Raw genomic sequence first — 25,167 nt, 5'->3', positions numbered from 1 at the left:
ACAGGAAACAGAAAAAACAAAGACCGCTATATACAGGTTATTAATCAGATAATTGATAACATTATTTCTAATGCGAGTATTATTGATGATGTCACGGCAGCTGTATATTGTTTGTGAAATATAATTGAGCAGTAGGTTATTTACTGTCATGTAATTCGGACGAGACATTTTATTTTATACCCGGAACGATACGAGCTCTTACACTAGCTCCCTTCGACCTTCCGCGGCTTCCGTAGATCGGCGTGAACTTAAAATGGCTGCCCCTATTGACAACGTGAGTAAAGCTCGGTCCGCTGCTGATAACTAAAGAGTTTTATTAAGTCATTTAGTTTAAATTAAACACCGCAGTAAACTCTGATAGTTTACATTTCTGTTTGAAACCAGCTGTGTCCGGTTGGCTATCGTAGTTTAGATATTAAAGACGACGCTAACAAGTTCGCCACATGCTAACTGAGTTATCATTCATTTTTACAGTTTCTCAGTTTGTCTGTGTGTATCTTACTCTGTCTTTTATCTTTCTGACAGGATCTGGTTGACAATGATTTACCTAAAGCTGTTCAGCTGCTCAATAATCTCACAGAACAGGTATAACAACAACAATAATACCTTCAGGTTTATTAAGGTTGTTACAAAGGCATAAAATACGTACACATAATAACCTGGTTTTATGGTCTGTGCGAGAATGATACTGCATCGGCTCTTGACTCACGGGTCCTGGTCTGGCCCAGGCCATCATAGTACTACGCAGTTAACAGAATTACTTAAACTGTCCTGTTTACTGCTTTATCTTGGTTTGAGTCCATCATGATAACACACAGACTGTAGTTACGAGTCTTTGTATCTGTAGTTATGAGTCTTAGTATCTGAAGATATGAGGCTTTGCAGGCCTTTGTAGACATGAATCTTTGAGTTGTCACCACAGCTGAGTCTCTGTGTATTTTCTGTTCAGGTGACCGTAGTTACGAGTCATGTCCACGTGCTGCTGACAAAAGTCAAAGATGGGACATTTAAGACATCTCAGGTGAGCAGAGACTTCATCACACCTGTTAATACAGATCCTGATCAGAGACTCCAGGTATACCTCAGGTTTGCACAGTATCGGCTGAGGACTCCTCTGGTCCTGGATCAGGACCCCCAGAACGGAAAAGAAAAATTTGTAAAAATTAAAAAGATCATTTACATTTGCATTTCTCTCCCTGCTTCCTGTTCTCGTGCGTCTCCACATATGCATCCACACAATGTTAAGAATAAGAAAATCTCTGACAAGTGTTGTAAGTTTTTGTAAATCATAGATGGATAGACTCCGACCCTGAACATCTGAAAGTCAGACCAAATTATCAGCCTTTTATTACATGCGCTATCTGCCCACAGTAGCTTTGCTGGCAGGAAGGCTAGCCCTAGTCCTCTTCTCTGGTATCCCTATATAACTATGTAACTAACTAGATGTGTGACTGCTGAGTTTCTGCTGTCTTCTCTGTCTGTCTTTTCTCTACAGGGTTTGTCTTTCCTGGACCTTCGCTATCACCTGCTGCTCTTCTACCTGCAGGACCTCACTCACCTGATCAGCATTAAGACTGAAGGAGGGAGAATCAGAGACAGTGAAGCTTTGAACAGACTGGTCACTGTCAGGACGGTGAGGTGTTATAAAGATGAAGCTGTTCACTCTCAGATTACTCAGAGTTTCATCACTTCTTTACCTCTGTTTCTGTCAGGTCCTGGAGAAGATGCGACCTCTGGACCACAAACTGAAGTACCAGATTGATAAACTGGTGCGTACGGCGGTGACAGGCAGTTTAGGTAAGACTGCTAAGTTCAGACAGCAGAGATTTTATTTTTAATCTCATTTCTGTGAAGGATTTGATTTCACAAGTGTCTTTATGTAACAGCTGTGATGGAGTCTGAGATAAAGAAAATCACTTTGTTGTCTCTGTGGTTAAAAAACACAGGTTTCCTCTTTTCTCTGTACTTCACACTGTTCAGGTTCACACTGAGTGTGTATGTGGTTTGGAGACAGTGAACAGCACAAATACTTTTAGAATTAACTTAACAACAACACATGTTCAGTTAGTTTGACTGGAAACTGTAAAACTCAGATGTTAATAGCTGTGTCTTCTGTTAATGTAGCTGAAAACGATCCTCTGCAGCTTCGTCCTAATCCTGAAAACCTCATCAGCAAAGTAAGTCCTCAACACTCCACTCGTTCTGATTATCAATAATCATCTGTGTAGAGCCAATATACTGAAGAGAACAACTGTCAAAGTCATGTTTCCTGTGTGTGATTAAAGATATTTAAACTATAACTGATCTGATTAATTTTTTTTATCTCTGTTGCATGAATCAACTGATTGTTTGATCGATCAGCTCAATGAATCTGAGAAGTCTGAAGATGAAGCTGAGATGAAGGCGGCCTCAGAGAGAGCAGCTCAGTCTAATGTCAAGAAATATGTACCACCAAAGATCGCCCCAGTGCATTATGGTAACGTCTTTTTAACCAGCTTCATTTTGTTAAAGTTCATGTTTCTGAGAAAGTTAATCAGACTGACTGAAAGATTTATATTTGTGTTTTTCCTGCAGATGGAGACATGGCAGAGGCTGACAGGAAAAAGGCTCAGGTGGAGCGTCAGCGGCGAGCGGTTCTGAGGAGCTCTGTGATCCAAGAGCTGAGGCAGCAGTACAGCGACGCTCCCGAGGAGATCAGAGACCGACGAGACTTCCAGAGTGAACGGGAGAGTCGAGAGGAGACACACAGGTCGGTGGTTTTCCTTCATCTGTCTGAGAGGAGAGCAGATCAGAGATTCAGTCATTCATATCTGATGAGTTGAAGACATGGTCTGTGTGTGTCAAGTTTTCTTTGTTCACTGCCTCGTGTTTTCTAAATGTTTCTGAACAGTTCTTCTCTTTCTTCTTCTTTACAGGAGAAATTATGAAGAGTCGATGATGGTGCGTCTGAACATGCCGAAGAGTCAGAAGAACAGCAGGAAGAGAGGCATGATGTCCATGTCGGGTCAGCTGAGTGGCATCACACACTTCAGTGACATCACAGCACTGACGTGTGGCGAGGCCAGACAGGTGAGCTCTGTCACACTGACCATTAGGACACAGGTTAATGTGGGTCACAGTGAATGGGACATTTGTGTCTTGTCTTTATTTAGCCGATGTTCCTCATGAGGCTGTTTTGTTTCTATTGGTTCAGGATGGAGAGAACAGTCGTCCCAAGAAAAAGAAGAAACTCATGAAGAAGAAAACCAAGAGAAGAGGTGAGACAGAAACCAGGGTCTGACTCTGTGATTTTACCACTTTACCAATATTCTTATGATGAAAGTTCATTAGTTTTCACGTTTCAGATGAAAAACAGAAAAGAACAGGGTTTTATTTTGATTTAAATTGTGTTTCATGATGATAATTCTGATTTCTCTGCAGCTTTCAGGAAACACAGATAGACATGAATTGAGGCATCCAGTGAAGTTTGACTCTCTGATGGCGTGAAGACAAACAGTCATTAGACTATACTGTTCACTGTATCCTCACTGAGTCTGTTAAATACATTTATACAGTGAAATAAACCTTTACCATCAGCTGTGAGTCATGTTTTATTTTCCTCCATTAGAGGGCAGTCACATCCACCTTCACTTGGTTCTACACAGATGTTGATGTGAGGCCTCAGCTACAGAAACACTTCACCTGTGGCAGCATTAGTAAGACAGATGTCTGGATTTTTATTCAGGTTCTGGGTCTCTTTCTCAACCCAACTGGTTGAGGCAGATGGCCACCCACCCTGAATCTGGTTCTGCTCAAGGTTTCTGCTTCTTAAAAGGAAGTTTAGTGCTGTTCAATGGTGGAACTGTTGGATTTCTTTATTTATTGTAAATAAATCCATAAATCCTTTTTACTTAATGAGTGTTTGTGCTCTTTAGTGTGATGGTGATTCATTGTGAGTTAGTGTGAATATGTGATGCAGATAAACAGTGACAGTAATGTCAGACTGTTTCTGTTGCCAAAGCAGAGAGGAGAGTTAATGTGTGAGCTCCATCTGACTGAAATGTTCATTTATAAGCATGGGAAATATTCAAATGTGTGGATGAGAGCATCTTTGTTCTATCAGAATGAAGATCTGTCAGTATGTCATCTTTTAACTCATCCTAAAGACCAGTTAACCAGACTGTGGTTGTTAGGTTTAGTGAAGCCAGATAATCAAAAGATATCCTGGGTCTGTTGAACTTGCTTTGTAGTACAGGCCTCAGGATCATCACCGCCCATCCTCACCAACAACAAGGAGCAGACTTCTCTTCAGGACAAACTCACACAGACTCATTTCTCATTTTTACACAATGTCTTTATTTTTTTTTCCTAATTACAGACTCATGGGTTAAAAATAAAAATTAAAAAAAAGCAAAACATTTGTTGAAACCCACTCCCCCTTTTTCAAAAAGAAAAAACAAAAGAAAAAGTCTCCACCCCCCACCCCCCTACCCCCACCCCTAAAACAACAGCTCCGGCCCACTCCATTTATTAAATTAATAATCAATGCCATTAGCTCGTCAGCCTTCCTCAGACAAGCCGTGACTGCACTGCGCCAAGTCAGAAAGGGGGCGCTGTAAGGTCTGTACACCCTAAAAAAACACCCTGGTCTCTGGTCCTGCCCTCCTCACTCTCTCTGCCTCTGCTGCTGATCAGCTCAGATAGAAATCATGTAGGGTTGGCTGTTACAGGCCGTACTGCACTGTGTGTGTCTGTCTCTGTGTAGGTGTGTGTTGTCTATGTGTGTATCTGTGTTAGTGTGAAAAGGACTAAAAGCATCATCAGCGTTTGCTGTTGTAATAAATGCCCCCCGCCGCGGGCCTGTGGTCGCCCTGCCCCCCTCCCCCACCCCCCCACACGGACAAGATGGGGTGAGTGTGCATAGTGGGAGCAGAGAGAGAGAGAGACGCTGCAGAGACAGTGGGGGGGGCCGGCGCCACCTGGGGAGGGGTCGTCAGCCTCCACTGGTCCTGAAACCTGAAACGACAAGAAGTGGTCTAATATACAGAGAGAGGAGGGGGAGGGAGGGGGGAGGAGGAGGGAGGAGGAAGGGAGGTGCACAAAATAAAAACAGTGATGCCTTCAAAATAAAATGAGCTGTGGCCATGCCTGAGCTGGAGGAGGAGGGGGGAGCTCCATCAATGTCCAGAGGAAACACATGGTGTGATGAGTGAGGGGGGGCAGGTGTTGTAAAATGTAGAGAGAGAGGGGGTGGGTTGGGGGGGGGGGCAGAGAATGATGGGTACGGGGGAATGATCCAAACCACAAACTGAAAACACAACACTGTCTTGTGTCACACATGTACAGTAAAACTAAATGAACACCCCAACCCACCCCACCCGCCCCGCCGGCAGTCTGGTGGAGGTGGAGGGTGAGTGGGTGGGGCCGTGTCAGTGATGGTGTGATGGTCACAGCCAGACCAAAGGAAACACATCTGCAGCCTGAGATACCATCATCCTCTCTGTTTACCCCCCTCCCCCAGAACCAACAGAAACCAACACAGAGATCTGATTCCCCCCACCCCCACACATCCCCCACAGTGGCCACCTGATACCTTACCAGGGCCGAACACCAACCTGGGCACACGCACGCTCACACACACCCTCACACTGCGGCAGTCAGTCTCTGTCCACCACAGGTTTGATTCTCTCCTGGGGGGCTCTTCTTTTATTGTTGGGTGGGTGGGCTTAGTCATTGTGTGTGTGTTTTTAAATGGGAACAGAGAGGGGGAAGGGGTTGATAGTAAGGGAGTGTGTGTGTGTGTGTGTGTGTGTGGTGTGTGTGTGTGTGTGTGTGTGTGTGTGTGTGTGTGTGTGTGTGTGTGTGTGTGTGTGTCGAGGGGGGGGTTTAGTAAGGGGAATACCACGATGTTGTTCGCCCTCGGCCCCTGGAAAAGAGAGAGAGAAAAAGAGGGTGAGTTCGTTTCTGGTCCGATTAAAGAAGACGACACCGTCTGCTGGTGTAGAGTAATAGAGTAATGTAAAAGTAATGTAACGTTATATAATGTGTGAGAGAGTGTGGGTGGGTTTGGGGCTGTGTTGTGATCTGAGGGGGAGACACCATCTTAAAGGTGCTGTGTCTTTGCTACTGATCAATACACTACAGCTGATTATTACTGATCAATAATCTATAGCTGAATGATTTAAGGAGACATGATTAGTGTGTGTGTGTGTGTGTGTGTGTGTGTGTGTGAGGAGAACATGATTAGTGTTGGGGAGTGAGGATATGGCAAAGGCCCTCTCTCTCCCTCTTTCTCTCTCTCTGAGTCTCTCTGGGCGAGAGAAGCCTCTGGGGGGGAGGGGGGGAGTCGCTGTGGGGACAAACAGCAACACACATTAACCCAGCAAGACAGACAGGCGGACAGCGAACACACACACACACACACACACACACACACACACACACACACACACACACTGGACAACAGGACTCACACCTGAACCATTTCTACACTAACGCCTGACACACAGCCTGTGGCAGCACACTCCACACACACCGTCACAAACTCACACACACACACGCGCACACACACAGCAGAGTGGTAAACACACTGAATCAGTGTGTGTAGTTGAGGCTGAGGTCAGGCTGCAGTAATGAACCCTCGATTCTGGGAGTGAACAGTCAATCTGACCACAAAGAGTGTGTGCGTGTGTGTGAGAAAGTGAGAGAGTGAGTGAGAGTGAGTGAGTGAGTGAGTGAGTGAGAGAGAGAGAGAGAGAGTGAGAGAGAGTGAGTGAGTGTGTTTGGGTTAGTGTACATGCAGAGACACACTCCACACAATCACAGGGAAACACACACAAAGATTCTTCACAGTAAAATCTCACTGGGAAGATCAACCAGGACCTGTTCCTAACCAGGACCTGAGATGTTGGACCAATGAATCTGGATTAGACTTATAAACTATACTTCAGCCTGCTTACTAAAGACTGGTTCATCTTCTAAAATAAATTCTTGGACCAAACCCAGAATCAAAGTCCAGAACTGAAAACCTCCCAAGATCAAAACAGGCTGACCCAGAGATTTTTGACAGTTCACTGAGGACAAGTCCCCACCACAGGACCAGGTAACAGACAGGCCAGTTGTCAGGGTCAGATCAGGATCTGGTGTTAACACAGCTGATGATGAACACATGAACAAGTCTCAATCAGAAGTCAGAGAATGGTCTTCATTAGGACCCCCATCATACTAACTACCCAGATCAATCAGGACCCTGGAACAAGACCACAACACATACAGAACTTATTCAGAACCTTTAACTGGTCTTTGCAACCTTGAGGTAAGACTGGACCCAGGATGCAGGCTCTGTCCTCTTTGTTGAACATGAGGTTTTAAACAGGAGCCTGAGGGATCCAGATCAGGATCAGACCAGAACCTCTCAGGGTCACAGCTCAGACCCCACAGAGACAACAACATGGCTCTACACACAGAGCTCCACTGTGGGGCTCATATGGAGGGAGGGGCATACCCCCCACCCCACCCCACCCTCTCATCCCCCCTCACACCCTGTGACACCCCTTGACATCATCCGGTATTCAGGTCTGTGGTGACAAATCCCAGGTGACCCCACAACAGAGCTCTAGACTGAAGAAACCCCAACATGAGGAAACCCAGGATGAAGACTGCCTCCAGAATTACAGTACACAGCAGTCTGATCAGCACTGGACCAGGTCTGTGGTTGAGTCTGATCAGAACTGGACCAGGTGCACCAACAGTTTCTGTTACAGACCTGGTGAGGACAGACTGATGTGCACAGAGTCTGTTTGCCAGACAGAGTCTGTGAGATGGTTTAATGTGATGTGGCATGCAGTGACCCCCTCAGTCTCCTACAGTCCACTTCAGTCTCCTGCCTCAGTCGGTCGTACAGGTAAAACATCTACACCTGTCAGCTTCTTGTAAAACACAAGGACAGTTTTACCTCTGGTCTTTATCGTCTGGTCCTGTAAAAACCTGACAGTCAGAGTGTAAATTCTGATCTGTCCTGTCCCTGTCAGTACATGCAGGTGGTGGTGTGATCCCAGGTGTGACAGGTGAGACATCTCGGTGTCGGCTCACCTGAAGGCCCGTCCTCTGCCTCTGGGTGGCGTGTAGCCGCTATAGTAGCGTGCACGTGATGAGAAGCTCCCTCCCCGTGATCTGAAGCGAGCCCGTGGAAATCCGCGGTCTGTGGTGCTGATACCTGGTCTGTTTGTTCTCTTAGCGCCCACCTAAAGGGAAGAGGGTATGGGGGTGGGGTGGGGGTGTTACAGTGAATTTGGGAAAAAAAAAAAAAAAAAAGCTCTGAGCTGCAGGAGTCCAGAACACAGAGGAACAGGTCTCACCTTTATCTGCCTTCCTCTGAACAGAGACTCATCCAGAGCCATGGCCGTCCTCACAGACTCTTTGTCTGCAAACTCAATGTAGGCGAACCTGCAGAGATCCACAACAGAATCAAACACAGATGCACAACAGCTTCTTTAACCTGAACCCACAACATTTAACCCACAACACCTAACACCCCACAAAAAAAAAACAGATGATGATGACCTGTCCTCCACACCTTCACCTGCCACAGTCAGAGGTACAATGGAGGTGTTTACCCTTTGGGATGGCCTGTGTATTTGTCACATAGGATGGTGACTCTGTTGACTGAACCACAGCCATGAAAGTGAGCCTCCAGTTCCTCTGCTGTGGCTCCGTAGTCGACCTGTAGACAGGTCAAAGGTCACACATCAGCAACACTTCAGCACATGAGGAAAAACTAACTCTACAGAAACTGTGAAGAGGATTTAACAACATGTGAACAACAGTACATGTTGTGAAGATCAGGGTTTTCCACAAGTGCATACAATGTCCAGCTTTTACCGGGAGCAGATTTATTTTTGGGGGGTTTCAACTGCTTCAAAACAAATGGACCTAACAATTAAAACAGGAAAAAACACTGAATAAAATAGTGTCATGTTAAAAATCAGTGTTTATCTGGTGCCATTCAGTGGACACAGGACGTTAGTAAGGGGCTGACAGCTGTTAGCTTGTTTCTACATGTTCAGGTTGTTTTTATTGTGGGATTCCTTCAGTGTTCATCATTCAGATGGTTTGTACTGGGAGCGGAATTATCCATACAGGTCTCATCTTCAAAACAAACGGAACAAGAGATTAAAATCTGTTACAAAACACTGAATAATGCAGTTCATTGTCATAATCAGCGTTTCTCTGAGATGCTGTTGGGTGGACAGGATGTAGAAAGGGGCTGTGAGAGTGTTTTTGCTCACCTTGTTTCACTGATTACATAAGAACCAGACATCCAATGACAAAAACCTTCATCCCGTTCAAGATTATAGTCTAAATGTTATTTTAAAAAGTGACTGGTGATGGGATTTGTAACAGTAAGTAGTAGACTGAAAATGTTTTAATGGCTGATTTGTAATCATCATCACAGGTGTGTCTGGTGTTTTCAAAATCTGATTGTAATCAAGTTAAAAAACATCAAAACTCAGTCTGGAGACATAAGAAGTACACAGCTTCATGGCAGAGCAGACACACGGGAACCTAAACTTTGAAGTAACTTTAAAGAATACTTTAAAGTCCTGGATCAAGGACTGGGATCAGTTCTTAGACGTGAATGTCTAAGTTTATTCACTAAGCTGAGAGAAACTTCCTGCCATCATAAAGACAAATGAGACCTGAACAGCTTTAGTCTGAGACAACAGACAGACAGGCATACAGTTATACTCACGTTTCCGACATAAATAGATCTGCCATCTGCCTCCATCTTCTCCTCGATGGACATGATAACAGGGCCGACTGCACAGGAGAGAGGACACAAACTAATTGCTACCTGAGCAACAACACACAACATTCGCACATGCTGCTTCTTTCACTGTGTGTTCTTTAACCTCATCAGTCTACAGGACAGATGAAGAAGGAGCCTGGCTTCTTCTTTCTCTCAGTCTATTTTTGTCTTATTAACGTTTATGATAACAGAATTGTAAATTTAGCTCAATATCCACACCTGAATTTAGTCTAAAACATCCTGTAATATAAAACCTGATGTGCAGCTTCAATGTTAACTGACAGATGTTTTATTACTTCAGTGGGACAGTCCGGAACCAGTCATCTAACAGCACATCACAGTCTCTGGAAAGTTGTTTCTCTACTGTTAATGAATAAAATCATACTGTACAGACACTGTTTTTCTACTAACTCCAAACACTAAACTCATATATTTTATTTAACCTTTATTAGACCAGATAAAATCCTGCTGATGTCAGAACGGAAGACAACACAACATATAAACTGCAGCCAAACACTCATCTGTACTGTCAGTTTATTAGGAACACCCAGTTAAAACTAAGCCAGTCCAACATGTAATAAATTCTCCTTGATGAGGGTGATAACATTTTTACTGAGACTGTTTCAGAGACATGTTAACTCACCTGTGTGATCATTGTGGAGGCTGGTGAGCTTTACTGTGTTATACTGATAGTGTCTTTCTTACTTTAACCATTTATATCAATAAGTGTGGGCTAAATAACAATAATAATAATTATTGCTTTCTGTTGTATCAGTCAGCTTCAGGTAACACTGGCCATTTCTAACAAACTGACCACTGACTGCATAATTCAAAATCAGACCTGTTACTTTGGGATTACTGATTGGTTGATTGTTTTCTTAGTTTTACTCTGTAAATCAGATCCTTTTTTACTGTGATTTGATATCAAATAAATAACATTTTCTTTTACTGTGTGAGATCAGACTGAGGCAGTATGAGGTCAGAGACAGGCCATGTGGACAGGTGTGTAAAGGAGGAGGAGGTGGTGGTGTACAGACCTGGTGGGGGGCTGAGATTCATCTGCTTTTCCACCTCATTCTGCAGCTCCTTCAGCTTCTCTGCCTCTTCCTCCATCTCTCTGACCCGAGCTTTGATCGCCTCCAGCTCCTGCAGCACAAACACACACCATCAGTAACTGTCATTAACATTTAACAAGTGTTTCACTGCACTAACTGCTGACCAGCTCCAGTCTAAATCTATAGGTCTCCTAGAGCTGGAGTCAATCCTGAGGCCGTGAGATAAACCCTCTGGTCCAACCAAACAACCTCCATCACCAATCAAAACACAGTCGACAGTAATAACATGGATCAATTGTCACCTCTCAGTGATGATAAAGATCCAACACAGAATAAATTAACAACAAAACATCAGTAAAAGACACAAAATGCATTGCTCAGTGTTTTGGTTATTTAACCTGTGAAATTGAACAACAGAAATCCAAACGTGTTTATCGTTATAAACACAGTATATCTGACTGCTGGTTAGGTCATAAGTCATTTGAAGATCTGACCACAGGCGTGTAATGATGTTTTATGTTGAACAGATCTATAAATAATCCGTAAAAGCACTGATTTACTGATACAGCGCTGATACAGTTTAAATTAATTCCGTGTAGTAAACAGAGCTGTAGGTGTATTTGGGGCAGTGCAGAGCCTCACAACAATGAGAGCCAACAGATTATTGGTGTGGTGAACAGAGCCGGAGCCTCCTGTCTGACAGTGGTGCACTGCAGCACAGTGGGAGTCACTCCAGCTCCATCAGAGCCGCTGTCTCAGCTGAGGGTGGAGGGGGACAGACCACAGACTACACCTGCACAATGACAGGCTGCATGTGACGGAGCCATCCTGCGCCTGATAACCTGACGCATCAGATGTCAACAAGACGAGCAGAGATTGATTCACATTCACAGCAGGACCCGACACCGACCCGCTCTGGCTCCTGTTTTTTGTCGCATATTCAGTGCCAGTGCCAGCCCCCCACCCCCTCTAATCAAACAGTGCAGGATGCAGACCCAGCCCCTCAAATACCGCAGCCCGCTGCCTCTGCGTCGTCTGCCCGACACACAGCTCCGCCCTCCGTCCCACCTGGACCCACCGAGCCGCGGGTCCAAATCACACACAGGGCGACCGGCCCTGCCCGCGACACGGCGGAACTCAGGTCCGTCTGGTGCCCGACACCAGCCGTCGTCCAACATGACGACGGAGGTGGCCAGGTACATGCGAGCCGTCCCAGAGTCCCCGTACCTCCCGGTAAATGCGGTAGTTAGCAGGCTGACGGGCAGTTCAAGGTGCTTAAGCCTCATTTTGACTGTCGGCTGGAGATAATGGCCGACACGTCTCTAGTCATTTCAGCCGTAGCACTCGGTGCCTCGGTGGGCTAACGTTAGCCAGCTGTAGGGGTCATTTACACGAGCACACACCGCCGCTTCAGCCGCAGCTGCGGGCTGCACAATGGTGACGATTAACGAAATAAAACATTACATTACCGTGAGCAGGTCGCCCTCTCAAGCAGATGGACTCGCGCGGAGGCGGCTAACGGTGGCAGCCTGTCCTACCCTCGCCCCTGACGGTCTCCTGCTTCTCCGTCTCGCATTTTTTGCGACGAAGATCGCCCCCCCCCCCCAGCGACTCGAGCTGCTCCCTGGCGCAGAGAAACTGGCACCGCTGCTGCGCCAAAATGGCTGCCGACACCACGCATGTCACCACCCATTTCTACTGCACTGCGTGAACCACAATGGCGGTCAAAGTCGACCAGGCGGCAGCAGTAACGCACACGGCATGTGACCCCAGATTAGTGAGGGGGGGGGGCAAAACCAAATCCTGCCTGTTTTCACCGACCGATCCGATCTGACCACAGCGGGTCCCGGTCTCTATGTGGGCTCCCATGGTTCAGACAATGCCCTTCGCTTACCGGGTCTTCGATCGCGGCCTCTCCCTCTTCTAACCCTGGTTCTTCGTCACCGACTCCCGGGTCTTCCAGTTCGGGATGTCCGGGGTCTGAATCTAGTAGGGATTCCTCCGCCAGTCCGTTACCGAACTCCGCCATCGCCCTGATCCAGTTGTACAAACGCTCCTCGTGGCCAAGTCAACGCTGCAGGCCCGACTCTCACGCGGGAGGGGGGGGTTATAATGTTAGAGTGAGCGGGGCGGCGGAAGAGAAAAAACGGCGGAAAACGCCGCTCAGTAAAGTTAAAACGGGGAATAAACTGCGAGCTACAGTTCCAGGCAGTACTCAAACAGCACAGCACGATGATCAGGGGCTGCCGTCTGATCCGCTGCCTTCAGATACGGTTCCCGTTTCCCGGTTTATTTACTAAAATGTGTACACAGAAAAGCGAGGACGCGGATCCGTCCCTCCACTCCAGACATGGATGCCGGGGGCGGAGCCACGCGGCACTGCAGGCCGTTAAACTCTCGATCCTATACGTCAGCGCATGATTCGTCACCAACCTCGCCGACGTCTGCCGCGTTCCTATTGGACTATCCAGCAGGCCGTTCCGAGTCCCATATCGCACGCGCGCGTCTAATTGGATTAGGTTTCTGCCAATCAAACCCTGTCGGCCATAAGTCAACTGGCAAAGCCAATCATCGTTCATATCGATATCAAGCATGGATTTCACTCTGCCACAGACACCGCGCGACTACACCTGCGTTTAAACCACATACACTTTAGGCCAGTACTACGAAGCAAGAGTACTGGCTCATCGGGGTAATTTCAGGACTAACTTAATGACGTCGGGTCTAACCTCCCGATTAGCAGGAAGATGAGATGTAAGAACACGTAAAATATGTGATAATTTTTCGGATACTTGGATTACAGACGACACGCGGGTCACATGTCTGAAAATGACCTGTTACTCACTGTTAATGATGTTCTGCCTGGAACACTCAGGCTGTATATATATGAATGTAATGCCGTTATGTTCAGTATGAACTTCATGTTAACAGTATTTCAGCTGCAGCCTCAGTGGAAATCTGAACCTGGATCAAATAGAAACATTCTATAAAGTGCTACACATTTCATATTTCCCATCATTAATACTGCATGTTTTGGTATGTAGTCTACAATTACAACAGCCTGTCGCATTATATTGTCTTTCAGAACAATAACGCCCCCCACCCCCATTTAAAGGATTATTCAAATCGATAATATGCAACACTAGCAGACCTCGGGTAAAACCTAGCCACCTTTCGTAGTACATATTAATCAGGAAATTACACCCGACGTCACTAAGTTACTCCTGAAGTTACCCTGATAAGCCAGTAACCTCGCGTAGTACAGGCCTCAGAGCTGTCTCTGTAATCACAGATATCTCCTTCGATGTTGTTCAACTGATTTTATTTGTTTTTCTGTATATCAAAGAAAGCATAATGGAGACCAAACACAAAAAGGCAGGTACAAGTGAGAAGGAAAAATAAGCTTAATCAAAAATCTAACAATTCATAACAACACTGCCACTATTATTGTTCAATATTCAAAGGAATACCATACTCTTTCTGAGCAGAGAGGTGGCATTAAAACCATTATGGATCAATAATAATCAAAAACAGTGATGAGTAGTAATGATAAATCGTATAAGTAGTAGTACAGTTATAACAATAGTGATAATCAAAGTGACAAAACATAAGAGAATAAAAAGCAGATCTCCATAAAAACCTATCTAGTTTGGACAGTGCAACACCGTGAGTGTGTGTGTGTGTGTGTGTTTGTGTGAAATCCCAGTCTTGAGGTCCAATCACTGCCGTCCTTGGTTTACACACAAGATACACTTTTTCCACCAGTAGTCCAGGTTATTACTCATGACAGGACGTCTCAGAAACCACACCTCTGACTCTGAATGTCGATGGCTGTGTTCGCTTCAAATGTCTGTAGCTTGTGCAAAAAATAGTGGACTAGTGCAAGTGTCAAGCCATGGGATGTCCTTTACAGTTTGCATTGACGACTCCTCTCCTGCTCTCTGTCGACCTCAAGATTGCTTTTTGGTTTTTGAATGACAGAAAGCAAAGGGAGGGTTACTTTGGAATACCAGTTATTTTTAATATATTTCTTTACAAAAGTTCATGTTTTAGTTTTGCATTTTGTTAAAACTATCAATAGTAACATTAATATACAACTTAAATTGAAGGAAAACATCTTTAGTATGTTATGTGTCCTTCAACACAGCACCATCTTATTAGCTCTCAGTCAACACATTTAAAGTTTCCCAATTTGCCTCATAGTCTGAAGTATCCATTCATCCCTTTAGGATACTAAGTTCTCCCTGTCATGGTTTCCAGACGTCAGATCTCATTTCACAGCACGTTCATCACCAGATTTACTAATTCTGAAAATACAGGAAACAGCCCCTTCTCTAAGTATTTATAGAGGTTTGGTTTTGACCTAAATAAAAAATCTGTTACATCAGTTTTTATTTGCTTCTATAGTTGTTTGTATCAATATGGAAGTGAGACGTTAACGTTCCTGTCTGACGCACAGTATTCATGGCAAACTAAACTGTAAAGATGATGGAGTCTGAGCCTCAGCCCTAGGTGTGAATCAAACCTGGGGCTGAACCTGATTCACACCCCTAACACACTTATGTTTAGATTAAACAGGTGTGAAGAGCTGCGTCCCAACATGAGATACACACGTCTGGGTTAGGGTTAGACTTGTAGTAAAATCAGGAGAGTTAATTCTAGTCCTTGGCCACGAGGATGATGATGAAGAGAGCATTACAGATCAGAGATTTTCTCCCAGACGTGAATATAAAAACATTTTGGAACCGAGCTCTTCTCTGTTTGTTCCCACGTCTGCCTCCTCCACACCTACAGCATCTTCTATTAGCAAAAATCTATTTATTTCACGCGTTTCATATTAAGGCATCCAACATGCAGTACTGTATCTTTCCATAAAGACACTCGCAGCAGAATGCTTCAAAACATCTCAAACAAAGTAAAATGTGTCAAAGTGCGGTATGCCAGGATCGACCTCCTCAGCCTCTGTTTGGATTGTCGTGAAAACTGTGAACATGTAAATGGGAACAATTCAACAGCCCTGTTCTCTCTGAAGTACCTCTGTTTATATCCCAGGTGAGTAGACACAACACTCATCAGATCACACTCCCTTAGCAAATTAAAAGGTGGCAGTCAACACTCCCTCTCCCAAAGCTTCAGTTCAATCATGTCTTTGCTCTATAAGTGAAAAGAGGCATAAGAAAACATGTCCACAGGAGAAAACTGGGAGTTATTACTCTGAGCATCTTGTTATCCCAAACAGTGTTTCTGGGCCCCCCTCAGAGGATCACTTCAAAACTGGAAACACCTTAGCATCAGTCTCTGGGGAAGGACATTTCAAGCATGGCGAGCTGAGTAAGGTTTAATATAACCACAGGGTTGGGACCAAAACGTCTGTGAGGGTGGACATGTGATCGTCAGCTGATCGGATGAAGCAGCGTGGAGTCAGTCTGCTGTGGTGGTGGATCCAGGTGAACTCTACAGATTAACTGAGGTGGGGTTGGTAAAGTTTGAGTGAAGAATAGCGGGAGGAGGGGGAGCAGACTTCAAAAACTAAACCATGTTAGCTTTTGAGGATTAGTGCTCAAATCTGTTTATTAAAATCTGAGGAGCCAAAACGGGTCTGAGAGGAGTCAGTGTGCAGACCAATCCTGATCTGAGTCTTTAACTGTTGCTGGTGGCCATCGGTGGAGGCGACTCCATCACCATCTCCCCTCCAGGACAGGAAGTGGTCACCGGGGTGGACAGAGAGGCCTGTGAGCCCGGCACGGGTGTGCTGGTACCAGTGCCATTCTTGTTGACGAGCGTCGTTGGCTGGCCGAAGTTAGTGGTTCTCAGGGTCGCCAGGTGACGCGGGGAGAAGACGTGGGCCCTCGCCGCCGCTCGGGATTCAAAGGAGACATTACAGGCGTCACAGCGGCCCGTCAGGGTCTCCTTCGGCACTGGCTGGCCCGCCACTGGGGATGCTGAAGGTTCAGTGACCGTCAGCTGCACGGGTTTGGGCAGGATGGGACGATTGGCTTTGAGAGCGTTGTACTGCAGGTAGCTTCCTGAGCTCATATCCACCTTCCCACCTGACAGGGGAGACTGAGAGGGGGGAGAGAGTTTAATGTTGAATCTGTTCAAATTCAAGTCTGTTACAGGTTTGACTCAGACTCAATTTACAAATCCTCTTCTCTGATCTAGTATGTCTCCACTCTGTTTTTAATGTATTTGTTTAGTTCTCTGAATAAGAGAACTAAGCAAAACACAGACTTGAATAAAGTACAGCTGAAGATTGAATCAATTTCACATAAAACAGTCAAATTAATGTAAATAACTTTGTTATAGATTTTAATGAAAATGTGCTGAGAATTGCATGAAATCACAATAACTTTATCACAATTTGATTTAACTGAAAGTCAATATCTGATGTGAAATTAGAAAAAAGTCATGAACAGCCTGTGAATAATTCAGTTTCCTGGACTCAGTGACATTTCATTTAAATGATTTTAAACTAAAGACTTAAATTTCACCCACCATTTTCTCCTGCTGGAGCCTCCAGCGCTTTTCCTTGGCCCTGGTGTTCTGGAACCAGATCTGGACCACCTTGAGCGGCAGGTTGAGCTCAGTGCCGATGGCCTCACACTCCATGGCGTTGGGGTGGGCGCAGGTCTCGTAGCAGGACTGCAGGATGGACAGCTGCAGGCATGACAGGTGTGTGCGTGGCCTGCGGCTGGACGAGTGGGGCAGGAAGCTGCTCTCCGTGGGGCTGGATTTAGGCATGACCGGGGTGGTGGGGCTGGCCACTTTGGTGGAGCTGGGGGTGTTGGGGCTGACAGGGGCGATGCTGGGGGTGGGGGGTGGGGGGATGGTGCGGGGGGGTGTGTGCGTGGGCAGAGCCAGCTGTTCTCTGGATAGAGTGTTGATCTTTATGGGGACTTTGGGGGTCCAGTAGTTGAGCCCGTTCTGTTTTTGTGGCACCACAGTCGTAGCAGGAGGCCTGTTGTTGATGGGAGTAGTGGGCAGTTTGGGCACCATGCGGTTCGTGGTTCCGGGTCCAGGACCCATCTCGTTTTCATTGTCTCTCTCCTCATCGGTCTTCTCTTCCTCGCTCTCCTCCTCTAATTTTCGTTTCTGGGCCGGTCGGGGGGCGATGGGAATCGGGTCCTTGGGCGGAGCTAGAAGAACAGGGGTGGAGACTTTGGGTGTGACTTTGACCATAGTGACGCTGCTGGTGGTTTCAAGCTTGGTCTTTGGCACTGCAGAGGGGGCGCTGCCCACAGGAGAGGCCGCCGCAGAGGAAATGACCTCCTTAGGCTTGATGGGGACTGGGGTTATTTTCTTCACCACAGTTGGTTTTCCCAGTTCCTTCACAGACTCCCGCTCTGTTTTCATCAGGGTGCGCACTATTGGAGTGGTTGTGATGCAGCTGGTGTTGTTGGAAGTGGGCTTGTTGGAGAAGATGGGTTTGGACAGAGGCCAGGTGAATTTGATGAGAGGTTTGCCGACTGCTGCCAGGGTGCCGTCGCTGATAAATCTGACCTCGCCCTTTCGTTCCCTCGCCCTCATGTTCTGGAACCAGATCTGGACGACCTTCTTTGGAAGGTGGACCCACTCTGAAATCTGCTCAAACTCGTGTTTCCCAGGGTTCGGGTCTTTGAAGTAGCAGCCATACAAGATGTCGAGCTGCTCAGCTTGGATGATGGTCCTTGAGCGCCTCATGTCCCGGTACCGTTTTCCTTTGGACTTCCTCTGCTGTTGCTGCTGCTCCTGTTCTCTCTCCTTCTCCTTCTCCCTCTCCTTCTCTCGTTCCCTTTCCAGTAAGGTAGTATTCATCTTCTCTGCTGCCCTCATGTAGATATTGGACTTGGTCATGTTATTGCAGTTGACCAGACTCATGCTGCTGTTGGAGGAGGGCATGGCTGAGACAGTCTCAGGCTTCACCTGGACCACTACCAGACCTTTGGATGTGGGCCTCAGGCCCAGCCCATCTAGCAGCTGCCCCTTTTGAGCTGCAATTTTATCAGCCAGAGACGATGAGGAGGAGGACGAGGAGGCAGATTTAGAGCTGTTCTTGCCCATGCTGAGGTCCAAAGCGGCCTCACAGTCTCCACCATTGGACAAGTAGTGAGAGGTCTGGGAGGAGGACAGAGACTGAGAGAGCAAAGAGCTGGAGAAGCGCGTGATAGCTGGTGGATTAGGAAAGACTGGTACTTTGTTCCCGTCTCCGACCACTGACGGAGTCAGAGAGAGGACGTAGGGGCTGAGGAACGGAGTAGCGAAGTGGGTGAGGGATAAAGGCAGCGAGTGCAGAGCCCCGGCTGGGATCTCACGATGGTCCACTAAGTGGGACTGTGAACTGGGAGGATCTCCCTGAGCCTCCAACTCTAGATCCACATCTGGGTCCTGTCTCTCTTTCTTCACCTCCACCTCATCACGCTCAAACTCCCCCTTTCGTTTTTTCCTCCTTGCCCTCTCACCCCCCTCCTCCTCCTCTTCCTCATACTCATCCTCAGCATCAGACAGAAACACAGTGGTGGAGCGTAGGACCTTTCCTCCGGCCAAGCCCTTCTCCATGTGGACCTCCCTCTGAGCCTCCCCTTTTGCGGGACTCTCTGGACCCTCCCTCAGAGACCCGTTCTGACTCTCCTCATCAGACACAATCACAGAGGTGTACACCTCATTCTCTGAGTCAGAGGTAAGACAGGAATCTCCTTGACCCTCCCTTCCCAGATCTCTCTGCCTGCGTTTCCCTCTCGTGCTGGACAGATCTATGGCCTGACTCCCTGAGGCCTCGGCCTCATCCTCCCCCTCTGCTATAATCAGAGAGCTCTCCTCGTCATCATAGTCATTGTCTGAGCTCTGACCAGGCCTTGTAAATCCTGTCTTGTGGTATGAGTCTGTGGCTCTCTGCCTCTGTTTGGCGTGTCGGGCTCGGCTCAGCCACCGTCGTACCTCCTCCTCTGACAACCCCACCTCTCTGCCCAGAGCCTCACAGTCCTCATGAGGAGGACTTGCAGCATCAGCCTCACTACGAGACTCAAAGAAGGCCCAGAGGACCTCAGACTGGAACTCTGACAGCACTGGAAGGTCTGGATACATGGAGCCCATTGTGTTACAATGGGGTCGAGTTTGGTTGTTAGTTAAGGCATTTGTACTGGGGCTGGATTTGGGGGTGCCCAGAGAGCCACAGGGGCTTGACTGTGATTTCTGAGGAGTAGAGTCAGGGCTGAGTGTTAGATTTAGATTGACAGGGCTGAGGGTGGAGTTGCTGGGCACAGATGCAGAAGGAGAGAGGCTGTTATTGCGGAGGCTCTTCTCTGTGCCGGCCGGGGAGAGATTCAGGCTCGCTGCTTTATCACCTTCCAGGTCCAACTGATTAGTGGAGCAGTCTCCATCTGTTGTGATATCTCTTTGTGCCTTCCCTTTGTCTTCATTGTTCTCAGCCTTCACTTTGCTTTCTATATTAGGACACTGTGTGAAGTCTTTAGTGTCCTCTTCATGAAATTTCTCAGTTTTAATGTTCTCTGTCATCCAGTTCTCGCTGTCCTTGGTCTGAGCTGAGACCTTGTCCTCCTCCGCCTCCTCACCATCCTGCTTCTCCTGTTCTCTCTCAGTCTTTATAGTCTGTTTCTGCTCCTCAGGGCAGGGCTGGGTGTTTGTAGGGACTCCTACAGAGGGCCACTGGCTCTGTAAGCTGTTCAGTCTTTGGGTTAGGAGGGCTTGCTGGGCTGTGCTGAGACCTACAAATGGCACACACTGGGTGAGGAGCTGGCCCTGCTGGTTATCTTGGTGCTGCTGGGTTTGGGCTTGCAGCCCGTTCAAGATGAAGGGCATGACCATCTGAGGCTGAGGCACAAGCTGATGAGTGGTGGCACCAGGGGCAGCGCCGGCAGCAAACAGGGAGGGGAGGAGGGAGTGTGAGAGGGTACTGGGACTGGACGTAAGGAGGGTGAGGAAGGCCGAGACCGCCTGAGCTGAGGCCACGGGGGAGGTGAGGAGGGAGGGGGCCACCTGTGAAGTTGGAATCTGCTCCCCGTCTTTTGTAGTGGTCACCATCACAGGAGCAGCACAGGTGGTGGTGGTCGCTAACGGACTGGATCCACCTCCAGATGAGCTCACCACGGCATTTGGAGCAGGGGTCCCCCCTCCCATCCCAGCTGAACCCACCGTGTTGTTTGCAGCAGCAATGCCAGCGTTTCTGCTGCGGGTCTGGTGCAGGACAGACTTCATATGGCTCTCAAGGGTGATGGCGTGGTTGTAGGAGACTCGGCACACAGCACACTGGTAGGGTTTGTTGGAGATATATGGCCGAGACAGGATGGGGACCGAAGGGGTCTGGGGGTCGTTCTCCCCGCCTGGTTTGGCTGAGCCTGTGGTCATCCTCTGGATGTGGGAGGAAGAGTTGTAGTGAACGCTCAGGGCAGTTCTGCTGGGGAACATTTCCAGGCAGGCATTGCATTTGAAGGAGCGGGTGTTGTTTTCAGTTGGAGCACAGTTTTTACCAGCTGACCTCTCACCAGCGTCTGAGTTCTCTGTGTTTTCAGTTGCATTTTGCCGTTTGGCTCCTGTGAGTTGATTTCCCTCCTCCTCTGGCTCAGCTTCACCTCCCTCCTGCTCCATTAACCGCTCATCCTCCATCTCTTTGTCTGCAGGTGTCTGGGTAGCGTCTGAACTCTTGCTCGATTGGATTGGATCTGAACCAACGTCTTCAGGAGGCCTCAACTGTGACGATTCAGCATCTGATCAGAGGAACACACAGATTTAACTTCTCTCAGGGAATTATATAATTTCAAAATAAAACTAACTCTGTTTCATAAATATCCAGTCTAATAATCTAATTCACAGGGTGAATCAGTCATTACAGTAACAGCATAGAGACAGTGTGTCTGTTGTTGTGATGATCTTGTCATGACTTACACAACATAATGTATCTCTGCCCTCACCTGAAGACTTCTCAGCACCTTTATCCTCGTCTCCTCCTTTAGCGCCCTGTTTTAAATCGGCCTGTTCAGAGACAACATGGTGAGATGTCACAGCATTCACAGTAAACTTCACGCTGCAGCTGCTCTCAGATCAGCTTCACTCTGCAGCAGCTGTTCTGAGATCAGCTTCACTCTGCAGCAGCTGTTCTGAGATCAGCTTCACTCTGCAGCGTTCTGAGATCAGCTTCACTCTGCTCTCAGTCAGTTCACTCTCAGATCAGCTCGATGCTGTGTAGCTGTGGAGCAGCTCAACATCTGGGCTTGACTCGCCAATGTGTGGATAATATTATCCTTTAATTTGAAAATCATATTACATTGAAGCTGTCTGACCACTTCGTCCTCCAACAGGATTCTCTTTGCTTATAAACTGTGATGAACACATTATAAATCGTGTGTTCATGTGTCTACTCAGCTAATACTTTCGTACTACAATGAACATAGAGCTGAAAGCAAAAAATGCCCTCAGATGTCACAGACTAATAACTAATTTATTGAAAGATAAGCAGAAGTCCGACACACTGACAGTACGCTGTAAGCTAACAGGTCTGTTTTATTTAAATCGAACTGAATCATAACAGATGTTTTATCAGGGAACTTTTCATGGAGAGCAAGTTTCTCCTTATAACATTATTAACACCATGAAAAATATACTAATAACACTTTGTAGTACATATTATACAGTGTGGTCCACACCTGCTCTGACAGTGACCTGAGATAACCGGTGTTATCATAACCTAATGTATGACTGATGTTTATCACTGTGACCAAACTAATAAACTTATTGATCCATATATAAATAATCATGTCTAATTAACAGCAGAATAAACCCCAAACACAGTCATTAGAGTCATTAAAGGTATTTCTAATATCAGTGAGAGTTTACTGTTGACTGTTTTTTCTTTGCAGTTGTCCTATTTTTGGCTCATGTCACCATGATTTGTCATTATTCTGATTGTTCAGATTATTCTCTCTCTTTATGTTTGTTACTGATCAACATGAATCAACACTGAACTCACTGAACTTCAACATATCTGTATTTACTGCAGAGCTGCATGTTATGACATTTACCATCATCCATGTTACGTTGTGTGTCTGTACGTGTTGGTACTCACAATGTCCAGCAGTCTGTTGACACAGGATGGCAGTACGCTGTGTTGCTCAGTGAGATGCAGGGACAGTGAGGATCTGTTGGTCTGGACTTTCTGACAGAGGGGGCACAGCCACTCTGTCCCCCCATTTCTATCACTGCTCACCGGCTCTCCAGACTCCTCCTGACACAGAGACCAGACCATGTTAGAGACCTCATCCTGACACAGAGACCAGGACCACATTACAGGTAATGTAGATGAAACTGCAGTGTTCCTGTGTGACACCTGTCCAGGTGAGCTGCCCTCTGTGCTGCCCTCTCCGCTGTGTTTAACAGTCTGAGACCAGTTAAACTGATCCTGGATCAGGTTCTGATCATGCAGGTCTGTGAGGTTTTTAAACGTTAAACTGTGCAGTGAGATTCTCAACGTGTATTCTGAGGATCACATAGCACAATAATGCAGCTGTTTAAGTGACACCTGTGTGATGGTCTGACCAGGTTTGACTCTGACCCTGTAGGAACTTGGACTCCTTTCTAACTCTGAACACACTGATCTGAGATATTAAAAGCAGAACAGACTGGAGGAGAAGCAGCAAATCACAATGTGTCAATTTACTATCAGTATAAACCCCCAACCCCCACCCCAGTCAGAGCAGCATGTGGCCAGCATGTTAACTACAGGCTAAGCTGACTCTGTTTATAATAAATACAATTAATAAAACAGATCAAACAGCTGTGGTTTCTCTGTAAATATCTACAATACAGAATGCAGCCGGACATCAAACCCCCCACCCCCACCCCCCACCGCCTCACTTCCTCCTCATGCCAATTAGCAGGCTAGCAGGGTAAAATGACCACATCATGTTTCAGTATGTGTTTTACGCCCCCCAACCCCACCCCCACCCCCACAGCACGGCTCTCATAATTAACCGGTGGAGACAGCGGCGGACTGACGTCTCTGTTCCGGGATCATTAATCAGGCTAATTACACCACAGATGAATCAATTAGCTAGCAGGGCTAAAGCTGAGCAGCGGCTCAAACGTCGCATTACAGTGGTGCTGGTGGAGGAGCTGCTGGGTCTTAATCCTGCCGTGAGAGCCCCTCAGTCCTGGCTAGGTCCCGGCTGACAAGCTTGGTTCAGACCCGCCACCGTTTCTCCGTTAAACTCTCAAACCGTCGGTTCAAAAGTCGTGTGACTTTGCTAGCTAGCCTGTTAGCAGACACATAATTAACTGCGCCCCCCCCACCCCCCAAAAAAAGAACTCTGCCTGGTCCAGGTGGGAGCTGTAGTTCCAGCTCACCGCCCGCTTCCCCTGGATAAAAAAAACAGTCTCTCTCAAACCTCGGCCTCGACTGAGCTCCGTGCCCCGCTGGCTGCGGGTACGTCGCGCCGCTCCGCGCAGACCGAGGCCTACACCGACTACAGCCGTTTAATTAACGAGCGTGGCTCCGCTCACAGATGTGTTAGAGAGCAGTACCCCCCCCACCCCCACCCCCAACCCCCCGCCCAGCAGACCTCTTTAGATCCGTCCTAGCCCTGAAATCCGCACCTTAAACACTTCAGTGCAACACATGTCCATGTAAACTACCGTTTCTCCGCTCCAGCCGTAACTGGCGGAGAGCAGCTGTGAACCAGAGCGCAGCGCAGCGCCGCGGTCGGGTCGACGGTGGGGGTGGTGTCGGGAGAGCTGGCGGAGGAGCGAGAGGCAGAAAAAGTTTGGGTTTAATGTTGGATTTTTCCGCGGATCGGATTAACAACGGGCTCGGTCCGTCGTCTCTCGCTCCGCCGCCGGTCGCAGGCCACTCTCCCGCTCGCGGCGGCAACAATTAACCGATCGCGGCGACGTTTAATTAAGTTGAGAGCAATTAGCTAACGCGTTTTACCTGCATGGTCTCCGCTCCAACACGCACACACGCACACGCTTCCTCTGTGGCTCCTCAGAAGTGAAAAGTTTTCTTTCCTGCCCTCCCTCTCCTCCCTCTCTCTCCTGCTCTCCCCCTCCCTCCCCCTCCGTCTTCCCTGTAGTAAACAGACCACAGCTCCCCTCCAGGCTGGCTGCTGACATTCAGAGGGACGGGCACATATACCTTATGTAACCCGCTCATCTCTGTCAGTACACCTGATCAGAAAGTGATCAGAACGGTACGGGCTGATCGGGCTTCTTTGGGCCACAGTACCCCCCTGCCACACACACACACACACACACACACACACACACACACACACACACACACACACACACACATTAAAAGTGAATAAAGTCCTCAGTCCTCATCCTGCGCGCGGGCTCAGT

At 47.3% G+C, this 25,167-nt stretch overlaps 3 protein-coding genes across 7 annotated transcripts; 1 reads left to right on the top strand and 2 right to left on the bottom strand.

Moving 5' to 3' along the window:
- The first annotated feature begins 62 nt into the window (after positions 1 to 62).
- ngdn (neuroguidin, EIF4E binding protein) lies at positions 63 to 3,575 on the top strand. The gene is made up of 11 exons (XM_018698168.2): positions 63 to 274; positions 526 to 585; positions 950 to 1,021; positions 1,496 to 1,633; positions 1,713 to 1,797; positions 2,125 to 2,177; positions 2,362 to 2,476; positions 2,575 to 2,749; positions 2,916 to 3,069; positions 3,194 to 3,257; positions 3,421 to 3,575. The coding sequence occupies exons 1-11, from the start codon at positions 254 to 256 to the stop codon at positions 3,438 to 3,440; spliced, it is 957 nt and encodes a 318-aa protein (XP_018553684.1). The 5' UTR covers positions 63 to 253; the 3' UTR covers positions 3,441 to 3,575.
- Positions 3,576 to 4,311: 736 nt separating this feature from the next.
- On the bottom strand, positions 4,312 to 13,217 carry pabpn1 (poly(A) binding protein, nuclear 1). Of its 3 annotated transcripts, none has more exons than XM_018698164.2 (7): positions 12,737 to 13,217; positions 10,825 to 10,933; positions 9,731 to 9,798; positions 8,595 to 8,701; positions 8,337 to 8,424; positions 8,071 to 8,222; positions 4,312 to 4,995 (listed from the first exon to the last, which is right to left on the bottom strand). In XM_018698164.2, exons 1-7 carry the CDS (start codon positions 12,869 to 12,871, stop codon positions 4,800 to 4,802), a joined length of 855 nt encoding a protein of 284 aa, XP_018553680.1. In that variant the 5' UTR covers positions 12,872 to 13,217; the 3' UTR covers positions 4,312 to 4,799. The 3 variants fall into 3 exon arrangements, with proteins under 3 accessions (XP_018553680.1, XP_018553683.1, XP_018553681.1); XM_018698167.2 differs by lacking the exon at positions 12,737 to 13,217 and adding an exon at positions 12,312 to 12,502; XM_018698165.2 differs by lacking the exon at positions 4,312 to 4,995 and adding an exon at positions 5,794 to 5,905 and having other exon boundaries at positions 12,737 to 13,216.
- Positions 13,218 to 14,147: 930 nt separating this feature from the next.
- On the bottom strand, positions 14,148 to 25,059 carry zfhx2 (zinc finger homeobox 2). Of its 3 annotated transcripts, none has more exons than XM_051066758.1 (5): positions 24,962 to 25,059; positions 22,898 to 23,056; positions 21,747 to 21,807; positions 17,338 to 21,542; positions 14,148 to 16,905 (listed from the first exon to the last, which is right to left on the bottom strand). In XM_051066758.1, exons 1-5 carry the CDS (start codon positions 24,977 to 24,979, stop codon positions 16,483 to 16,485), a joined length of 4,866 nt encoding a protein of 1,621 aa, XP_050922715.1. In that variant the 5' UTR covers positions 24,980 to 25,059; the 3' UTR covers positions 14,148 to 16,482. The 3 variants fall into 3 exon arrangements, with proteins under 3 accessions (XP_050922715.1, XP_050922716.1, XP_050922714.1); XM_051066759.1 differs by lacking the exon at positions 24,962 to 25,059 and adding an exon at positions 24,758 to 24,913; XM_051066757.1 differs by lacking the exon at positions 24,962 to 25,059 and adding an exon at positions 24,424 to 24,732.
- Between the last annotated feature and the right edge of the window lie 108 nt (positions 25,060 to 25,167).

Source organism: Lates calcarifer, linkage group LG24, assembly GCF_001640805.2.
Source record: "Lates calcarifer isolate ASB-BC8 linkage group LG24, TLL_Latcal_v3, whole genome shotgun sequence".
Taxonomy (NCBI): domain Eukaryota; kingdom Metazoa; phylum Chordata; class Actinopteri; family Centropomidae; genus Lates; species Lates calcarifer.
The sequence above is the reverse complement of the archived record's forward strand: the minus strand, read 5'-3'. Positions and strand labels throughout refer to the sequence as shown.